The 21,905-nt window shown below is 39.3% G+C and overlaps 1 protein-coding gene across 5 annotated transcripts in view; it reads left to right on the forward strand.

Moving 5' to 3' along the window:
• DCUN1D2 (defective in cullin neddylation 1 domain containing 2) overlaps positions 1 to 21,905 on the forward strand; it is a 51,765-nt gene that overhangs the window by 20,822 nt on the left and 9,038 nt on the right. For all 5 annotated transcript variants that reach the window (XM_075563396.1, XM_075563395.1, XM_075563393.1 and 2 more), the window contains 2 exons: positions 2,674 to 2,804; positions 21,812 to 21,894. In XM_075563396.1, coding sequence (XP_075419511.1) covers positions 2,674 to 2,804; positions 21,812 to 21,894 — 214 coding nt within the window. The remainder of the gene's footprint in view (positions 1 to 2,673; positions 2,805 to 21,811; positions 21,895 to 21,905) is intronic.

Here is a 21,905-nt window from a genome sequence, read left to right on the forward strand (position 1 = left end):
GATGATTTTCTCAGCACACAGATTGAATAAGTACAGGTGAGAGGATACAACCCTATTGCCCATCTTTCCTGATTTTAAACTATGCAATATTCCATTGTCCTGTTGTCACAACTGCCTCTTGATCCACATTCAAGTTCCACAAGAGCATAATCAAGTGTTCTGGAATTCCCATTCTTCTTAAGGTTATCCATAGTTTGTTATGATTCACACAGTCAAAAGACCTGGGCATAGTCAAGAAAGCACAAGTAAATGGCTTTCTAGTATTCGGTGCTTTCAGCCAAGATCCATCTGACACCAGCTATGATATCCTTTGTTCCATGTTCCTTTCTGAATCCAGCCTGAACCTCTGGAAGCACCCTGTCAATATACTGCTACAACCGTTATTAGATGATCTTTTGTAAAATTTTACTGGCATGTGATGTAAGTGACACTGTTCTATAGTGTGAGCATCCATTCTTTAGAATGGGTACAAATAGGGATCTCTTCCAGTCAGTTGGCCAAGTTGTTGTCTTCCATATTTCCTGGTGTAGAGAAGTGCGTGCTTCCAGTGCTTCACCAACTTGTTGAAACATTTCAATTGGTGTGCCATCAATTCCTGGAGCCTTATTTTTGGCTAATGCTTTCGGTGCGCTTAAACTTCCTATACCACCATTGGTAATTGCTCATATGCTAGCTCCTGAAATGGTAGAATGTATCAGCTCGTTCTTTTTGGTACAGTGACTTTGTATTCTTTCTGCCTGTTCTTGATGCTGCCTACATATTTTTCCTGTAGAATCTTCCAAGATTGCAACTCAAGGCTTGCATTTTGCTTGAGTTCTTTCAGTTTCAGATATGCTAAGCGTGTTCTTCCCTCTGGGTTTTCTAATTGTAGGTCTTTGCACAGTTCATTATAATATTTGGTTTTGTCTTCCTGAGTTGCCCTTGGAAATTCTCTATTCAGCTCTTTGATGTAATCATATCTTCCATTTGTTTTAGCTACTCTATGATTAAGAGCAAATTTCAAAGTCTCTTCTGACATCCACTTTGATCTTTTTTTCTGCCTGCCTTTTTAATAGCCTTTTTCTTTCTTCTTGAATGATGTTCTTAATGTCCTCCCATTGCTCATTGGGTCTCCTGTCATTAGTGTTCAATGAGTCACTAGGGTATAAAAATTGTAAAATACAAATGCAATGAATTCTATGTTGCCGTGAAAGGGAAACTACCACAGAACAGCTACACTTACCAAGCTTAACACAACATACAAAATAGCACAAACTTAGCTTCCATTTTACACTACTAATGTGTAGGGAAACTACCTTACACTGTAAAAATGCTTACTTAGGTGATGAAAATTCAAAGAACAGGTTAGGTGGTTAGCATAAAAGTTAACGTTGCCAAATTCCTCGCTGTGGAAGAGAGGGGCCTGTGCTTGGAAAAGACCCCCCCAGCTACTTCTGAGGTGTCGGTACCATTCTGTTTCTTGATGTAGATGGTGGCTTCTCTCATGATCATCTTAGCTGCACATTTTGCTTTCCTACATATATGTATTTATTAGGTATGCTTTCCAAGGCTTTGTCCAATTTTCTTAATTCTTCTCTACTTGGGTGAAGCTGCTGGATAAGTAACTGGGTGAGTAATGGGTGAGTAATGTGTTGCTTTTATATACAGTTGAAATAGTGAATGACAAGTTTTGTATACGAGTAATCTGGGTGTCTGCTATTTTGCATTTTCAAAGATTATTAACTTTTTGGAAGAAAATCCAATTTTAAAACAATATAGCTGAATTTTATAGCACATAAATATTTTAAATAGTACGGGATTGCCGTGAGTCTGGGGAATGAATCGATAGCAACTAACAGCAAGAACTGTATTAGTATGTATACAAGTTAATCTGCTATAAGCACAGTAGTTTGAATAAGGTAGAAGTTTGAGCTTCTGTTTCATTAAGGTGCAGCCATTAGCAGTAGGCTCCACTTTGAGACCACTCAGAAAATGATGTCTCTCCATCTTGTTACTCTCGCATCCTCAAGACTTTGTATTCTTCTGCATGAATAAAGCTGCTTCCTTACTCCATCTTGCAGAAACTGAAAAAAATAAATAAAAGGATCCAAACAGAACTCACCGCCATTGGATCAATTCCAATAAGAGTAGAATGGCCCCTCGCGTTGTCCAACTCTAACTCTTTATGGGAGTGGAAAGCTGCATCTTTCCTCCTCGGAACTCCAACTGGTGGTTTTGAACTTCTGACTTCGCAGTTAGCAACCCAATGGGTAACCACTCTGCCACCAGGGCTTCTCATTTAGCAGGAAAGGAGAGAAAATGATTGTGTATTTTGTTTGAACAGCTTTTTTGAGATGAAATGCATATATTCTGGTGCATATACAATCCCCCAGTTTAAAGTGCACGATTCATTCTCTTTTAGTATATCCCCAGCATTGCGCAGCTCCCTTCTTGTCAATTGTAGCACATTGAACTCCTCCGAAGCCAGAGGAAACCCACAAAAGTTCTGCTCTCTTTATCACTGAAAACTTACTCTTAGGACCCAGTAAGTTGCAGAGTCTGGGAACTGTAGTCTCCAGCCACAGTGCCTTGCAACATATCAAATTCTTACTGAGTAAAAGAAGGAAAATAGATTTGAGGAGACATGTCTGTTGGTCTGCCACAAGTGACAGTTAACTCTCTTTCATGTAACAGGTGTGATAGCACAGAAAAGCTAAAAAACCTTTTGCCAAGATTGGAACAAGAGCTTAAGGACCCAGTGAAGTTTAAAGATTTCTATCAGTTTACCTTTACTTTTGCTAAGAACCCGGGGCAAAAAGGTTTAGGTGAGTACAAAATCCAAAAATGTTACGTGCCAAATCTTAACGAAATTACAAAGCCCAGTCCGTGGAGTTTCGGGATTGCCAGCTGTGTCACTTGCTCTTTTCTTGTTTCTTTTCCTTTGCACTGTTTACTTGCTCACCACATAGATACACTAGGTGTACCCATATGCTCGGAAACCTCAGACCGAAAGTCTCGCAACTTCTAAACTTACACACACACACACACACACACACACTAGGCTGTAGAATGTCAGCATAATTTACAAATTCTCTACATCCTTTCATTGATATCTCACCAGATTAGGGAAGTCAACAATTAAATTAATCTTGTTTTCTTTACATATTGTGTGTCTATGTAGCCATACTGATGATTCTGCCTACATTACTGTTAAAATTAACTAGATAGAATTTCTCTCAAACTGGCTTGGAGGTTTGAAGTTAACTTCTTTTAAATCAGTTCTAAAGTTTTATGACTTTACTATAACTTTTGTCTTACTATATATGGTGTGCATTAGAGAAATTTTTACTCTAAATTTTCCATTAGAACTTTTTATTTATTTAAGAGTTTTATTTTGTTTGTTTCCTGCCTAAATGGTATATGATTTGTTCTTTTTTTACATATAATACTTTTATTGACATATACATACCAGATAATTCATTGCTTTGTATATATTAATAAGAGTGTAATCATTGCCACAATCAATTTTATAAGATTTTCTTAATTTAGTACTCATTGTTATTAGCTCAACATCTCCCTTCCCTCCCCCCATCTAGTTTACATCTAATTTATTCTTGACTTATCATGGATTGATCTATACTTTGTTGCCTGGTAAAATCTCTTATAAATTTGGAGGGGAGAATTATATGGCCATTTCAATAGGATTAAACAAACACATTGGAAATTGTGTTTTGAACAGAATTCTTATAAACAAAAGTAATATTTTAAGATGGCCAAAAATTAAGTAGAAAAGCAGAAAGGGGCTGGGAAAATCCAGGGGAGAAAAATGTTTGAAAATATTTATGGTTGTTTAATTCTGACTTCACTCCTGCATGTTGATAGGTGGGTGTTCAGAAGGTTTTCCATGTAGTGTTTGTTCATATGATTATCAAGGTGGAAGCCACTGAAAAGTGATGTGCTAGGACTTGTTATGCCTGTGTTGGCAGGGAAAAACTACTGGCTCTCAGAAAGCTGCACTATACCCTGTGAAAGGGTGCTACTGTTACATAGTGTTTAAGGCAGAGTCTGTAAACCAATGTTTGAATCCTGGCATGTTTGTAGGGCGTGTAGTTTGGGTCAAAGTATTTAACCTCCCTCATGAATTTCTTTTCATGAATAGCTACTTGTCATGAAATAGCCAGCACTACTCCTAAAATCGCCACCACTTAGCTGTCACTGTCTGTCGAATTGTGGCGGGCTGTGTGTTGCTGTGATGCTGGAAGCTGTGTTTCGGGTATCTCACATGCCAGCAAGATCATCCAAAGTGAGTTTTCAGCAGTGCTTCCGGACGAAGAACGGGCAATGAAGAATGCCTCAGTTTCCACACTGGAGGAAGAAGCCAGTGAAAACCTTATGCATGGGAGCAAGACAGCGTCAGATACTGCGGGTCTAGTGACTGGACGCAGAACGTCATCAGGGAAAGTGCAGAGGATGGGCCCTTGCAGTTGGCAGATGCTCGAAATGTGACTGAGGAACTGCTTTCTCAAAGTAGATCGATCATGGTAACCTGGGTGAAGTAAAGCCTGAGAGTAAAGTCTTCAAGACCTTTATTTACTGATGTGGCACAACTCAGAATGAGAAGAAACAGCTGCAGAAATCTAATAATCAGAACTTTGAATTATGAAGTATGAATCTATGAAATTTGAAAGTCATCAACAATAAAATAGAGTACATTAAGATCAACGTCTTGGGGGTACACTAGCTCTGTGGTACCTTTCTCAATCGCTTACTGTGCCGTGTTTAGTTGGAAGTCTTAGTTTGCCAAGCCCTGGTTTATAGTAAATTAGGAACAGTATTCTGTATGCGAAATATGTCAAGAAAGCATATGAAAAATCTATACAGCGTTAGCTTTTGTGATACCCCATAAGGTAGCAATGTTTATCTCAGTAAATGAAGTATATAAAGCAAATAATCACTGCCATTGAATTGATGCCGACTCATAGCGACCCTATTGGGCAAGTTAGAACTGCCTCTAAACTTCCAAGACTGTGACTCTCTCACTTTTTGTTTTTAATAAATCATTTTATTGCGGGCTCTTACAGCTCTTATAACAATCCATACATCAATTGTATCAAGCACATTTGTACATATATTGCCATCATCCTTTTGAAAACATTTCCTACTTGAGCCCTTGGTATCAGCTCCTTTTTTTTCCCATCCCTCCTCAGCCCTCCCACCCTTATAACCCCTTGATAAATTATAAATTATTATTATTTTCATATCTTCACCCATATTTCTGTTGTTCATCTCCCTTGGGAGCAGGGGGATTATACATTAATCATAGTGATCGGTTCCTCCTTTCTCCCCCTTCTCCCCCAACCTTTCCCCTACCCTCATGATAGCAGTACTCTCATTATTCCTGAGGTATTTATCTGGCCTGGAGAGACTGTAACTCCTTATGAGAGTAGAAAACCCAGTCTTTCTCCCATAGAGCAGCTGGTAGCTCTGAACAGCTGACCTTGTGAATTGCAGCCCAATGCATAACCACTGTGCCATCAGAGTTGCCATCATTCAATGTTGACCTACAGACAGGAGTTTTGTTCACATGGGGGTATAAAACTTAGTAATCATACTGTACAACTCAGGGCTTATTTCCTGGTAAATTGAGGAGAAAATTGGTAAGTTGGTATTTAGAAGAAAAATTAAAATTTTGCCTAAATTTCCTTTGTGTAAGCTTTTTTTAGTTTCTCGCCATTTAATCAGGTTTTAATATTCCTTAAAGCACATTCCCCATAGACTGTTGGCTCATTGAGTACAGACATCTATCTGTACAATTCTTTTTGCCTCACATGTACCTAGGAGGTGGTCAGCAAACGTTTGAGCTGCCTCTTCAGATGTTTGCGTGGCATCATTATGAGGTCATTTTTGGCCCTTAAGAAGTACAGATGTGCTTTATACAATTGATGTATGGATATGTATGGATTGTGATAAAAGTTGTATGAGCCCCTAATAAAATGTTTTTTTTAAAAAAAAGAATACAACTCTTTGTCTTTTTTTTTTAAACCAGTCAAGATGCTATGGACTGATATACTTCAAATTATTTGCCTATATAATCTTACATGATTTTTGAAGTTCAAAAAGTCAAACATAAAGAAACCACAGAATGAGATAAGTTCTTGAGGCCTAGGCTAAATGTGTCCTACTAGAGGCCCGAGAGAGATCAGTTCCTAATGAAAGGACCACACGCTATTTCTCTATGCTGGGTAATGAAGAGGTTATGTAAGATGCATCATGGACAGAGAGCAGAGGTAAAAGCCAGTGCCCTTGAGGTAAAGTGTACAGTGTGTAATAACTTGGCATGCCGTCTGCCATCCTGATACTCACTCTGTCGCCAGCTGTAGAAGCCCTGCCATGTCCTCGCCCTGACCTCCTCTTACGGAGGGAAGCTGTCAGGAGTGGAATAGAAAGTGGGACAGTGTCTTTCACAGCTGTTTGAATTTTCTGCTCTCATCTGAATTTATTTCATTCAGATCTCGTAGGAATTTCATGAGATCGCTGTTGAATAGAAGCACACAAGTGCTAGAAATTCTAAGGGCAGACTCTTCAGCTCTAAGAATTACTCCTACTCCGAGGCAGAAAGAAGCAGGAAGAAACGGTTTATAATTTTGAAAAGAATGATTCCTAACCTTATCGCGCTGGTGCATCGGGCCGCGGTGAACTGCAACCACCGCAGCCATGGCGCCTAACAGCACAGGTGTTGGAAAGATGGGGCTGTTGTTTAAGACTTTTAATGTTTTACATCAAAATAGTTTCAGACTTAGAGAATAGTTGGAAGGATAATAGAAAGACTCCTCATATCTGCATCTCTCAGACTTTAAACGTTATCATTTTACCACATTTTCTTCTTTATTTTATTTGTGCATACACATACATTTGTTTATATTGATAAATCCTGTATAGTTGGAGCTGACTCCTGCCAATCTCATGTATTAACAGAAAAATATTTCTTGGTCATATGCTATTATCATGACCTTTGGCATGTGTGGACCCATCCATCTCACTGAAGATTTCCCTCATTTTTTGTTGTCCCTCTGCCAAACGTGTCTAAAGCAGCGGTTCTCAATCTGTGGGTCACAACCCCTGACCCTTTCACAGGGGTCGCCTAAGACCATTGGAAAACACATATTTCCAAAAGCATATTCTTCATCACACCACAATTCAAATGAGTCATTTTTCTTCTGTCTTAATTTGTTATTGGCTTTTGCCTGCGCATTAGGTGATTGCAATAAGACTATGGCCCTGGATCAGGTGCATCTTAGTCATCAAAGTGACATCTCAGCTTTTCAAAACCTGAAAAAGTCCTTTCCCTGGTGCAGTACATCATTGGATTCCCACTGCTGCTTCTGTGGACACCGATTGCTGACCCAAGTGAACTCATTGACAGCTTCAATGTCTTCATTTATCATGATGGTGTGTATCTGCCCATTGTGGAGAGCTTTGTTTGCTTCATGTTCAGGTGTAATCCCATGCCTATATTAGTACATGCTTCAAGTCTTCCTCATTTTCAACCAGCAAAGTTGTGTCGCCTACGTTGAATTACAATTGCAGATTGTAAATGAGTCATCCTCTGATCCTGATGCCCTGTTCTTCATACAGTCCAATTTCTCAGATAATTTGTTCCAGACAGATTCAATTTAGAACCATGTAGTATTCCCTGGTTCTGCTTTTGATCCATGTACAGGTTCCACATGAACACTCTACTTTTCATTGTTGTCTCTCACAGCACTGTACTTCTCTGCAGTTGCCACACAGAACTCAAAGACAATGCTCACCATTAAGGAGGTCTACCATCCTTTGACGTATTGTCAGGAGAGACCAGTCCTTGGAGAAGGACATCCTGCTTGATAGAGGTGCAGTGAAAAAGAAGAAGGCTCTCAACAAGATGGATTGACACAGTAACTGCAACAGTGGGCTCAGGCATAGGAACAACTGTGAGGATGGTGCAGGACCGGGCAGTGCTTCATTGTGTTATGTCAGAGCTGACTCGATGGCACCTAACACAACAACATTATAGAGAAGTTACCAGGTTAGAATGAGCCAGAATCAGAAAGCGTTACGGATATAGTCATTGGTCTACAACAGTGGTCGAGATCAGCAAACTTTTTCAGTTGGAAGAGCCAATCCTGTCCCTCAATAATGTAAAAATTATTCAAGAGCTATAAATATATTTTTATAAGCAAATGAAATTGCCATTATCTGAATAGTACTCTTAAAATTTTATAAATGAAGTTATGATTATTTTATTTTTCAATGTTACTTCAGAGCCACATATATGAGCCACTCGTATATACCAAAAGAACTACATATATCTAGTGAGCCACAGCTTGCAGACCCCTGGTCAACAGCAACACCTCTTATGAGCCAACAACCAGGTCTCTAGTCCTCAGCTTTTGCCTCCATGGGCCAGGGAGCCAGCCCACTGCTCTGCCTCACAGTCTCATAGTTTCTGTGCTGCTCCTCTGTTCTGGCTCATGGTCTCCTTGTCATAGCCTCTGGTCTTGGCCTGGGTTTGCTCTGCCCCATAGTTCCTGTGCCAGCCACAGCTTCTGGTCTCGGCTTCTGCCACTTCAGAAATCTGGAGCATCCTTCACTGGTGCTATTCTTCTTTGTTCCTGGGATTTCTCAGTGTTTCTGAGATGACTCATACCCAGAGGTGTGGTTCTTGTCTTCCAGCAGACTATCTCCCCAAGGCAAACAAAGGAAGGTGACAAGTCGCACTCTCTAGTAAGAGAGTGGGAAGACTAAGGATTCATTCCACCTTGATCCTATAATAGAGAATTCCCTCCAAAATGGAACTAGAGCCACAAGCACAGAGCCTACAATTTATAATATATCACATGAACGATTATGACTAGAAGGGGCATATTAATTGACTACATCTCATTGATAAGCTCTACTTTTGATCAAGGTCCATCTGACATTGTTCCACATCCTCTTCTGTGCCTGGCTTGAACTTCTGGCACATTCCTGTTGATGGCTGGCTGCAGTGGTTTTTAAATAATCTTCAGAATTTTGCTAGTATGTATTATTAATGATACTGTTTGATAATTCAAATTTCCTATTATTGACTTTCTTTGAGCAAAAATATTAATCTCTTCTAGACAATCGAATAACTATGCGGGGACTTTAAAACGTTCATAAAGAAATGCCATCATCTCTTCATTGGTTGACAGTTTATTTTAAAGCTCTTGCAGTTATTATCCAAGTCTCTTGACCTACCCAAGTGAACGTGTGCAACATTGCATCTGGTTTTGAAGCGTTTAAATTATTATTATGTCAGTTCCTACCTACACTGTCATGTTTCACCAGCACCGTTAGTGCAGCTGGGACCTTTTCATATGATTCTTAATCACACGGCTGCCTCCTGAGATGAGTGAAATCAGCAGTTCTTCTTGGTATGGCGACTCGGTGTATTCTTGCCTTCTTCTTTTGCAGCTTCTGTGTTAGACAGGGTTCTCCAGAGAGACAAAACCAGATTGCTAATAATTTATATATATATAAAGATAGCATAAGAAATGAACCGTTAAATTATATACAGATAGATAGATATATAATATAAGAAATGAACAGTTAAATTATAAAGCAGGACAAATGGCTCAGTGCAACTCACTCCCAAGAGAGAGCTGTGAGACACTGGCAGCCCTTTCAAGTCTTGAAGGCCACCAGGTAGTCCTCTGTAGAGAGAGTTAGGCTATCTCAGCACAGGCAGCAAATAGCAAGGCAGGTCACCAATTGTCAGCCAGGTCACCAACAGTCAGTCTCCAGCTCAAGAGTTGTAAATTCAAATTGTATGGCAAAGGAGGTCTTAAAGGGACCTCAGATTACAGTGACAGTTCACAGGTAGTGTAGCTTGCAAGTTGAGGCACAGAACAAGCAAGGCAACTGCACACTAGTCCAATGATCAAAGAGCAAGAGACAAGAAAGGCGAGGTTCGCCGAACCATTCATCTCTCTGCCCTTCAATTAATCCCACATGTGTTTATCGGCCAGGCTGGCACAATAAACTAACTACCTTAGCTTCCTATGTCATCAATTTTCTGCCCTTAGAATCCTACTGTAGTGCAATTCAAAGGGTAAATTTTGAGTTTAGTTTAGAATGCTAGTTCTCAACAATAGGTGTATGATATGAAAATAATGATAATTTATAATTTCTCCAGAGGTCATGAGGGTGGGAGTGGGGTTAGGTAAAAAAGAGGAGCTGATACCAAGAACTCAAATAGAAAGTAAATGTTTAGGAAAAAATGATAGCAACATATGTACAAATATGATACAATTGTTGTTTGGATTGCTCTGAGAGCTGTGAGAGCCCCCAATAAAATGATCTTTAAAAAAATGTAAAGAAAAAACTGCTAGTTCTAAAAACAAAATTAAAAAGAAAGAAATGCTAGTTGCCTTCTTCCCTTTAATTTTCTAACTCCAGGACTTTTGAAAGCCGCCACTCATCTGTCATTTTTTTTTCTTGTATTGTTCTGGTAACTTGGGAGCCCTGGTGGTATAGTGGTTACAAGTTGGACTTTGATCTGCATGGTTGGCAATTTGAAACCACCAATAGCTCCTTGGGAGAAAAATTGGACTTTCTACTTCCGTAAACAGTTATAGTCTAGGAAACCCACTGGGGGTCGCTACGAGTCAGCTTTGATTCAGTGGCAGTGAGTTTGATTTTTAGTGGTGACTTGCATGTTCCTTTTCAGGGAATGATGTTACTGGTATTTTAAATGCGGTTTATGCACTAGGGGGAAAGGCCTGGAAATCTCCTTCCAACAAAGAAGCCAGTGAAAACTTGATGGGTCACAGCAGAACATTATCCAAAATGGTGGTGGCAGATAAGCCTCAGTGTTGCGTTTCAAAATAGAGTTGACCTTAAATGGCGTGGATGGAGCGAGCTTCAAGACACGACTCAAAGTGAGAAGTAATAGGTACAAATATCCATTAATCATTAGACCTTGGAATTATGAAGTATGGATCAAGAATTGGAGGATTTTAAAAATTAAATGCAATGCTTGAAAGTTGATATCCTGGGATTGGTGAGCTAAAATGGACTGATATTTGCCATTCCTAATATGATAATCATATAGTCTCGTGCACCGGGAATGACAAAGAAAGATGTTGCATTCCTCATTAAAAAGAATATTTCAGATCTGTCTTGAAGTAGGTTAGCATCTATATATGTACAAATTTATTCACCAACCACTAATGCCAAAGATGAAATTGAAGACTTTTGCAACTTGCTACAGTCTGAAATAGCTCAAACATGCAAGTAATGAGCACTGATAATTGCTTATTGGGATGCAAATGCTAGAAGCATTGAAGTAATATTAGTAGTTGAAGAGTTAGACTTCAGTGTCATCAGTCAAGGGGAAACATCTTACATATGTATGGGTTCGAGATGAAGTTTAATATAATCAAAGCAAATCCATAAGAACCAAAGTACAACTTTGAATTCATTCACCACCTGGCTTTAGAGACCATCACAGGAATGAGTTTGATGCATTAGACACTAACGACCAAAGACCAGAAGAGTTATGGGAAGAAATCAGGACATATATGAAAATGAAAGGTTACTAAAATCACCAGAACAAAGGAAACAACAAAAATGGATGTCAGAAATGACTTTAAAGTTTATCTTAAGCATAGGTTAGCTAAAACAAAAGGAATATTGGCGTGCAAGAGCTGGACAGATTTGTTTACTTGCTGTGATAGCGTTTATGTCAACTTGGCTGGGGCAGGATTCCCCCATGAGTGGTCAGCTCCTCTTGGAGATCTTCTGTGATTCCTGGGAAGCAGCTAAGCAGTTGAGGGAAGAATAAGACAGGAGTTGTTTTTGGTATTAGGTACGTTTAAGTCGGTTCCAACCCATAGTGACCCTACACAAAGCAGAACAAAACACTGGCCACTCCTGCACCATCTTCAAATGTGTTCCTATAGTTGAGTCACTACAACAATGTGTCAATCTACCTCATTGAGGACCACCTCTTGTCTGTCATTTTGTTGTACTGTAGTGGCTTCTGTGATGCTGATGTTTCAAATGTGTCACCCAAAGAGAATAGGTTTCAAGGGAGCTTCTGACTAAGAGCAGACTACAAAGAAGGCTTCAGCCACCCACTTCAGAGAAAGTAGCCACTGAACATAGCTTCAAAACATTGTCAGATACAGGATAGAGTACCACCTCACAATTGAGGGAAATTTCATTCAGGGTATGATCTACTTTTTGTATTGATTAACATTGTGTAGAAGCCATCTCACTTCTGCTCAACCTAGATCCTGCATCTGGTTTACCGACCTTTTGTTTTATTGTCTGCTGATCCCAGGACCCATCGGTAGACTGCCAACCTCGGATTCATTCAGCTCTGCATCCACTAGCCTGTAGTCTTCCTGTTCAGTACTTGCGACCTCCAGTGTACATTTGATCTGTGGTCTTGAACCAGACTGGACTTACCCACTTATACTTCTGTGTGAGCCATTTCTTGACAGACATGCACGTACAAGTGTCAGTGGCTTTGCTTAGCTAAAGAAGCAGCCTAACACCATTGCGCACACAAATTTGATTTATGAGCCATTAGAGAGTTGCAGGCATGACACCACTTTATCCCTGAACACTTCACTTTCTTACTGGACCACCAGTGATCAAATTCCAAAAATTAGCATGGTACAACTAAATCTAACCTGTAGCTCCCTATCTGGATTTCCTCAATTGTCCCAGTAATGTCTTCTACAGCAAAAGGAAAAAGATCCTTTGAATGCTTTCTGGTCCATGATCCAACTTGAGATTCGTGTGTTGCATTTAGTGTTCATGTCTCTCTTTGTTTACTTTCACCTGTTACGGTGCCTTAGTTTTTCTTTTATTACACATTTTTTAAAAAATAACCCACTGCTATCAAATCTATTCCTGCTCATAGCGACCTTTTAGGGCAGAATAGAACTGCCCTATTGAGTTTCTTCTTAAAATCCAGCTTCTCTGATTATTTGCTCAGCATACAGACTGAATAAATATGATGAGGGGATGCATCCCTGACTCACACCTTTCCTGGTTTTAAACTATGCAGTATACACTTGTTCTGCCCCCACGACCGCCTCTTGATCCATGTACAGATTCCACATGAGCAAAATGTAGTTTCTAGGATTCTCACTCTCTACTATCAGGCGGCCTCAGACTACAGCCCGCGGGCCACATGCGGCCCGCCAAGGACATTTATCCAGCCCACCAGGTGTTTTTGCCCTGTTTGATTTTTTATTTCAAAATAAGATATGTGCAGTATGCATAGGAAATTGTTCATAGTTTTTTTTTAAAGCTATAGTCCGGCCCTCCAACGGGTCTGAGGGACAGTGAACTGGCCCCTGTTTAAAAAGTTTGAGGATCCCTGCCCTAGTTTGTTAGATCCGCACAGTTTTATTCCTTTGCATAGTCAATAAAATGTAAGTAAACCTCTTTCTAGTATTCTCTGCTTTCAGTCAAGATCCATCTGCTCTCAGTGATATCCCTTGTACCACATCTTTTCTGAATCCAGCCTAAACCTCTAGTAGCTCCCTGTCAGTGGACTTACTGCTATAACCTTTGCTGGATGATCTTCAGCAAAAATTTACTTGCATGTGATAATCAGTGATACTGTTCTATAATTTGACTATTCTGATGGGTCACTTTTCCTTGTAATGTGGACCAATATGGATCTCTTCCAGTACAGTTGGCCAAGTAGCTGTCTTCCAAATGTCTTGGCATACACAAGTGAATGCATCCAGTGATTCACAGCTAGCTGAGACATTTCCATTGGTATTCCATCAATTCCTAGAGACTTGTTTTTGGCTGATGCTTCCAGTGAAACGTTAACTTCTTCCTTTACTACCTTTATTATGCTACCTCTTGAGTTGGTTGCATGGTGACTAATTTTCAGTACCGTGACTGTATTCTTTCAATGCTTCCTGAATCGTTCAATATTGCAACTTGAGCCTTGAGTTTTTTTTCTTGAGTTTAAATATGCAGAATGTGTTCTTCCTGTTTGGTTTTCCAACTCTGAGGAAATAATCAAAGATGCTGGATTATATGAAGAAGAATGTGGTATCAGGATTGGAGGAAAGTTTATTAGCAACCTGTGTTATACAGATGATACAACTTTGCTTGTTAGAAATAAGAAAGGTTTGAAGCACATGCTGATGAAGATCAGGGTTCTCAGTCTTCAATAGATTACATTATAGGTTACAACTCAATATAAAGAAAATGAAAATCCTCAACTGGACCAGCAGGTAACATCATAGTAAATGGAGAAAATATTGACATTATTAAGTATATTTGTCTTGTTTGACTCCGCAGTCAGTGCTCATGGAAGCAGCAGTCAAGAGCTCAATTGATGTAGTGAAGAGCACACATGTCACTCTGAGGATTGAGGGGTGCCTGACCCAAGCCCTGGTACTTTCACTCCTATGCATGTGAAAGTTGGACGTTGATTAAGGAGACCAAAGAAGAATGTATGCGTTTGAATTATGATGCTGAGGAAGAATATTGAAAGTATGAACCATGGGCTGCCAAAAGAACAAACAGATCTGTCTGGGAAAAAGTGCAGCCAGAGTGCTCCTTAGAGGAAAAGAGGGTGATGCTGTGTCACACACACTTTGAACATGTTTCAGGAAAGACTGGTCCCTGGAGAGGGACATCACACTTGGCAGCAAAAAAAGAGGAAGCTAGACTGACAAAGTAATCGCATCAGTGGGCTCAAACATCCAAACAATTGTGAGGCCGGCACACAACCGTGCAGTGTTTCGTTCTGTTGTGTGCAGGGTCAGAGCCGACTGGACCGCACCTAACAACATGTAAATAGGTCAGTAAGAACTAAAAGTTGTCAGGAAAATCTACGACTGATGGGTAGATTCAGAAAAGAGAACAGCTAAAACTGCATGTGAACTGAAGGAGCAGGTGCCAACAGTTTCTCTTCCCAGTTGTTTGAGGAAACGCCACACCACTGTCCACACTGTAAAAAACCCCAAATACAGAAAATTACATAGAAACAAATGTGTGTGAAGTATGACAAAGTGAATACCTTGTAACCTCCACCCAGGCCAGGAACAGACAGGCACCTGGCAACCTCTTCCGAAGCCCCGCATGTCAGACTCTACCCCACCCCTTGCAGTGAGTCGTAACCTCTTTGGGGGTCGAAGCACCATGTTATGGTTGGGGGCCACCACCCCATGAGGAACTGTATTAAAGGGTGGCGGCATGAGGAAGGTAGAGAACCACTGCTCTGAAGGGACCAGTCTCATTTTTCTGGTAATGACTCTCATTTGTTTCTATATGGTTTTGTCACTCACAGGGACAGTCCCTGGACACTATCAGTCTTGCCCATCTGTTTTTTATTTAAGTAAGTCTTTTTTTTTAGTTTTTTAAAAATCTATGGACAATTCACTGTCCCTTTCTTGTAATTCTGTTGTGGAACCTGGGGCATTTGGCCTGTAGTTTCAGCAGCCTGGATTTTGTGTGTTGTGGTCTCCAGTAGTAGTTACGGCTTCGTTCAGCATGCTCTGTCTCTCGTGTATCAGTTGGCAGCTGGGTCTGGAAGCCTGCTTGCTCAGACTGTGCAGGCGGGGCTGGCTGAGGCTCATCAGAAGGCACAGCGTGGGTCGTCTTTCTCTTGTGATGTTAGTAGTTGTTGCTGCTCAGCACCTAGATTCAGAAGTGCTTTACGGCCACACAGTGATGTCATTCTGATCCTGTCATCTGCCCTGCTTCTCCTTTCCTACTACCCTGATGGGGCTACCCACTCGGTTCATAGAAAAAGACTTGGAGAAAAGCTTGGTTTTTTAGGTAAATAAATGTTTTTAGTTTTGTTTACTCAGTGCTTTTTTGTTATTTTTCCATGTAAAATGTTTTCCTAAATTTTTTATAAGGATATGTGGTTAGTTTTTCTGAATGTGTTTCTCTGTGCAATATTGAAAATATGATGACTCATCTGGGCCCATCCCCTCCCTGTGTGTATCTCTTTTCCTCTGTCTGCTGCTGCCCCTTTACTGACCAATGTTTATTCTCCCCTCCAGCAGTGTCTGTGGGAGGGCCTTGTTCGGAAACTGGTCCCAGGAGATCCGTTTTGAGAGTGTCTAGGGGCTGGGCTGTTCTGTCCCCCTCATCAGGTCCCTTGGACTCACCTAGTGACAGTAGTGTGGCAGGTCCCGGTGCCATCCAGATTCCGTTTCCCTTCTCATGTTATCCTGGCCCAGTTTTCTCGTGAATACCTGCAGGCTCTTTTGAGGTTCTGTTCTCCGAGCCATCAGATAATCAATCTCTTGTCCCCTTTAGATTTCTCCTGCAGAGACACCTAATTCTGGTGTCTTGTCAGAGGCTTACCCTTACCTACCTGTATTTTTTAGTTCATTATGAGGTTTTTTATACCTAAATGTATAATAAATGCTGTCCACGGGCTTTTGCTTTTGCTGTCCAGTTGCTCTGTCTGTCTTTATGTGGGAATTCAGAGACATTAAAAAGTGATGCTGCCTCTGTTACCACCTTTCCAGAATCTGCTCAAAGACTTTTCAGTCATAAGTTCTCCTAGATTGCTGGTGTAAAGGAGAGAAAGAAGTGGCCACAGCCCATAACTAATTATTCTTTTTTTTAAAAAAAAAACTAATTATTCTTAAACCAGTCACATGGGATTCCTGGGGATTTTCCCCTCCTGACACTGTTCTTTTCAATAAGCCGGATTTTTGCTTTAGAGAGCAACATTCTCGTTTGTTGTTGTTGTTGTTGTTGTATCTTCTCTGCCCCTATTCTCTCTTTAAGAGGCTGATGCAAAAATGCTACTGGACGTTGACCTTTGTTTTCATTTGGATCTTGATTGTGTGCCATCTGTCCCCATCATTTTCATAAAATATTCCTGATCTTTTCTAGAAACTAGTAGACATCTCTGGGGGGTGGGCAACAGAAAAGTGGGTGAAGGGAGATGCCGGGCAGTGTAAGATAAGATAAAATAATAATTTATAAATTATCAAGTATACATGTCAGAGTGGGGAGCGGGGAGGGAGGGGGAGGGGGAAAAAGGAAAATGAGGAGCTGATTCCAGGTACCCAAGCGGAAGGCAAATTTTGAGAATGATGAGGGCAACAAATGTGTAAGTGTGCTTTATACAATTGATGTATGTATGGATTGTGATAAGAGTTGTATGAGCTCCAATAAAAGGATTTAAAATTAATTAATTTTTAAAAAATCTATTAGACAAATAACAATAAAAGATGCTTAAAGAGAATTTGGGTTGGTTTCATTAAGCAATTTTAGGAAGCTCTAAATCTTTGAGAAGCCCTAGTAATTTGGTAAGGATGCTGTGATACTACCTATATTAACTCTATTCTGCTATGTATATAGTTTTTTCATTTGATAATTTTTTTTTTATCTCAGGGCTCTGTTCGGGCCCACTCTTTTGGTTAGTAATCAATTACAAGGGAACAAACAAGTACCTGAAAACTTTGTGGTGAACATTGTTAATAAAACAATTATCTTATTAGAACTCATGATCCTTTGGTCAAGAATTAAGGCAAAGCTCAACTGAGGCAGTTCTTTGATTTTGTCAGCGGAGCCCACTCAGTGGCATTTCTGTGATGACTGGGTTGAAACACACAGGAAGACCTCCCTCAGGTATCTGATGCCTCAGCACTCTGTCTGTCATGTGGCCTCTTACTCTCTACATGCGTGGGCTTCTTGTAGTCTGATGATCTCAGTAGCACTGCTTTACGTGATGCTGGGGTGTTCTAACCAGGAAAGGAGGAAGCTTCGTGTCTCTAAAGACCTGGAAATCTCATATCCTGACGTTACTTTATGGTGCTCATGTGGAACTGGCACATGCATCAAGGGGCAGTTACATGAATAGAACAAGGGCATACAGCGTGGTGTAAACTCTAGAAAGGGGTGTGACAGGGTTGTATCCTCTGACCCTACTTCTTCCATCTGTATGCTGAGCAAATCATCAGAGAAGCTGCATTGAATGAAGAATGTAGCCTCCGGATTGGAGGAAGTCTTATTAACAACCTTTGATATTCAAATGACACAACCTTGCTTTCTGAGAGTGAGGATGACTTGAAGCCACTTACTGATAGGATTGCAGCCTTCAGTATGGATTAGAACTCATTATAAAGAAGACCAAAATCCTCACAAAAGAACCAATAGGTAATATCATGGTAAATTCAGAAAAGGTTGAAGTTGTCAAAGATTTTATGTTGCTTAGATACACAACCAGTAGTGGTAGCAGTAGCAGTCGAGATCAAAGGACACATTGCACTGGGTCAATCTGCTGCACAAGAAGACCTCTTCAGAGTATTGAAAAAGCAAGGATGTTACTTTGAGGACTAGGATGTGCCTGACCAAAGCCATGGTATTTTTAATTGTCTGGTGTCCGTGTGAAAGTTGGACCTTGAGTAAGGAAGACCGAAGAATTGATAACATTTGGATTGTGGTGCAGGAGGAGAATATTGAAAGTTCCGTGGACTGCTTAAGGAAGTACACCCTGAGCGCTCCTTAGAGGCAAGGATGAAGGCACCGTCTTTCATATTTTTTGGCCATGTTATCAGAAGAGCCCAGTCCCTGGAGAAGGACTATCACACTTGGTCAAGTAGAGGGGCAGTGGATTGAAGGAGTAGCTGCAACAATGGGTTCAAGCAAAGGGACACTTGTGAGGACGGGCAGAAGCAGGGGCCTTTGGTACTGTTGTGCATAGGAACTGTCTCGATGGCACCTAATAAGGACAGCAGCAGCGTTTACACATTTAGCACACACTTGTAATTGCATAATATCCAGAAGGTTGTTAAATCTAAGTGAATTGCCCTGATAGCACAGCGGTTACGTGCTCAGCTACTGGCCAAAAGGGTCTATAATTCAAACCTACTCAGTAGCCCTGCCCGAGGAGGACTTGGCAGTCTTCCCCTGTGAAGACTAGAGCCAAGCACGCCGTGCAGGGCAGTGCTGTCTGCCCCACGGCGCAGTTTATGAGGCTGAATCAACTCCGTGAGTGACACCTGACGACAGCCAGGAAGCTTGCAACATTCGTGTTCCCTCTCTCTGGATACTTAAAGACATTCTGAATAAGTGTTATCATGTAAACATGTCTGAGCCTTTTTACTTTTTTAGACCCAGAGCATAATATGCTTCTCTTTCTCTTATAGATATGCTTAAGCAGCCAGGGGCATAAAAGGGCAATCTTGGATAAACATTGTAACAGATTTGTAGTTTATGCTGAAATTGCTCTGTTGAGAAAAAAATGTTCATCTAATCTCTGTAGACAAATGTGTATTAGTTGTTCAATAGAGATTAAGAGCTACTACTGATTTTGTTTCTTTGCTTTCATGGGAATAATTGAGCAAATAAGAAACTATTGAAGGAAGTAGCTTCTTCATGGAAATTATTTGATTATTTGACCAAAAGTTTGTATTATTTGAACATCCCAAATAGTGCGCAGAATACTATTTATTTTTAAAGCTCATTGGGGGCTTTAAAAGAAGAAAAGGAAAGAAGAGGGGAGAACAATTATGTGACTGTAAACCAAAAGCAGAGCCACTGATGCTCAGTAAATGACATGCTCTGTCTTCTGAATAATTAAGTGTGAATTGAGAAGATTCATACATTGTGATACAACTATGCTAAGGCCTCAGGGAGAAAGCATAGGACAATGGCAAAATAGAATTAAAGCTGCCTAGTAGAGATTCGTCCTTTGTTTGCTTCATGTTTACATATGTTTTAGTGTATGCATGTTAAAATTTTTTGTACTGTATTATTTTTATGTACAATTATTTTTCACATTATCCTTAACTATTGGTCATCCTAATAAATAAGGTAAAACTACTTGTTTCAATTTTTTAATTGGCACCATTTAATATTGGACAGTCTAATCTTTTGACACTATTTTTTGAATAAGTTTCATAATTTTCAAAATATCTGCCTAAGATCCTTTCTTTTAAGCGTTATATTGACTTATAATTCACATACCATATAATTCAATGATTTCAACATATTAAAAAGAGTTGTACAGTCATCACCACTATCAATTTTAGAACATTTTCTACATTCATGCATTCATTTTTATTAGCTACCCATATCCCCCCCACCTCCCCTGCCATACCCCCCAAGAAACTGTTAGTCCAGTTACTGTCTATAGATTTACCTCTCCTGGATTATATATAAAGAAAAACAATAACAAAATAAAATGCAAAAATCCCTCAGTCCAAAAGAAAGCAGAAGATAATAAACACTAGAGCAAATTTTAAAGAGAACTAATGATAAGATCCTTTCTTAATAAAGGGGACATCTTTATCTTATCCTAATGGAGCATTAAAAACATAAAATTTAAGTAGTAAAGCCTTTTTATAAGCAGTAATTTTCTTTTTTTTAAACTAGGGACATAAGATTTTTCAAGAGGTTATTGGAAGACAAATAGGTGCCACTAAAATATAGCCACTGAATAGCTTGTTTTTTTCTTGATTTCAGCTCTCAAATTCAGTCACTTAGGTGGTTGTCCTTTTTATTAATTTATAAATGGATAAATGTACTAGTTCGATATTATATATTTTAGCATAGATAACATTACTGAGTACTCACATATTTAGTGTGGTGGCAAACATACAAAAGATATTTTAATAAGAAGGGGACTAGGTTAGATTAAATGCATAGTGTTAGACTCTTCGTAAGTCTCCATTTATCAATGTGAGTACTTTACATCATTAATTTGAATCAAATGTAGATTTCAATTCATGTTACATTCTAAGCAGTCCAAAATTGACTGTCTACTTAGCATTATAGTCTGGGTCCCACAGATAAGGTGTAGAGAGCTATTACAGACTACAAAATACCTAAGTTTTCTTTCTGATTATGGTTACAAGAGAAATTAAAATTGAGAAAGCTATAGAGGACCCTTTAAATATGTGGAGGATATAAGCAGTTTATGTTAAATTGCTTGCCCCTTGTATATCTGTTTTTCTTGTCAGGTTTTAATAATGACTGGCCCTTAACATCTTAATCTAGAGCTCCAAAGTTAATAATTATTTTTCCAGCTAAGGGACTAAACACAATTAAATTTTAAATTTAATTGAAAATCTTATGAGAATTGCTTAGTGGGATATCTTGCATTTAAAACTTACCTAATTTTTTACCTTAGTATATTTATTCATCTGCTGTTCCCATTAGTTTATCTGACAGGAAAAAGCATGGAATTAGAGAATTATTTCAACCGAGCTCTTTTTGAGCACTATTTCACATGATAACAGGGTCTCAACTTTTAAAAAAGTTTCTCAGGCTCTTTATTTACTTGCCTATATCAAGTAAAAAAGTATATAAAATGAAATATTGAGAGCAGACAGTAAAGCAATAATTTTTTTAAATGATACTGAGAATTGTGGCCTACCCAAGTTGACACATACTTTGGAGACACAATTCAATCCACAGTAACAGCTCTGTTTGGAAAGTAGCACCTCCCTTCCTTTCTGATGGTGATGTGTAACTTCTTGTTTATCTATTAGAAAAGACACTGCCCCATTTATAAGACAAATTATGTATTAATAACACCAATATCAGTTCAGGTATGAAAACGATAAAGAATAAATACTTGCATTTTCAAATAGTTTAAAATACATATCCTTTTTCAAACAAAAGTCCTTACGTTTATAAAATTAAATTGCATATATTTATTGGGAACAGTTCTGTAATAATTAGTCCTCAAATTACTCTTGGATAAGATTGCCCAATTATGTTGATCTAATGAAAATCTTTGTGTAAAACCTTGTACATTTGGGGCGTACAGGAAAAAGAAATTTTGATTCATCAACTCTTCTTCTCTTGCCAGATTTAGAAATGGCTGTTGCATATTGGAATTTAGTATTATCTGGAAAGTTTAAATTCTTAGATCTTTGGAACAAGTTTTTGTTGGTAAGTACACT

The sequence above is a fragment of the Tenrec ecaudatus genome, chromosome 11 (genome assembly GCF_050624435.1).
Source record: "Tenrec ecaudatus isolate mTenEca1 chromosome 11, mTenEca1.hap1, whole genome shotgun sequence".
Classification (NCBI taxonomy): Eukaryota; Metazoa; Chordata; class Mammalia; order Afrosoricida; family Tenrecidae; genus Tenrec; species Tenrec ecaudatus.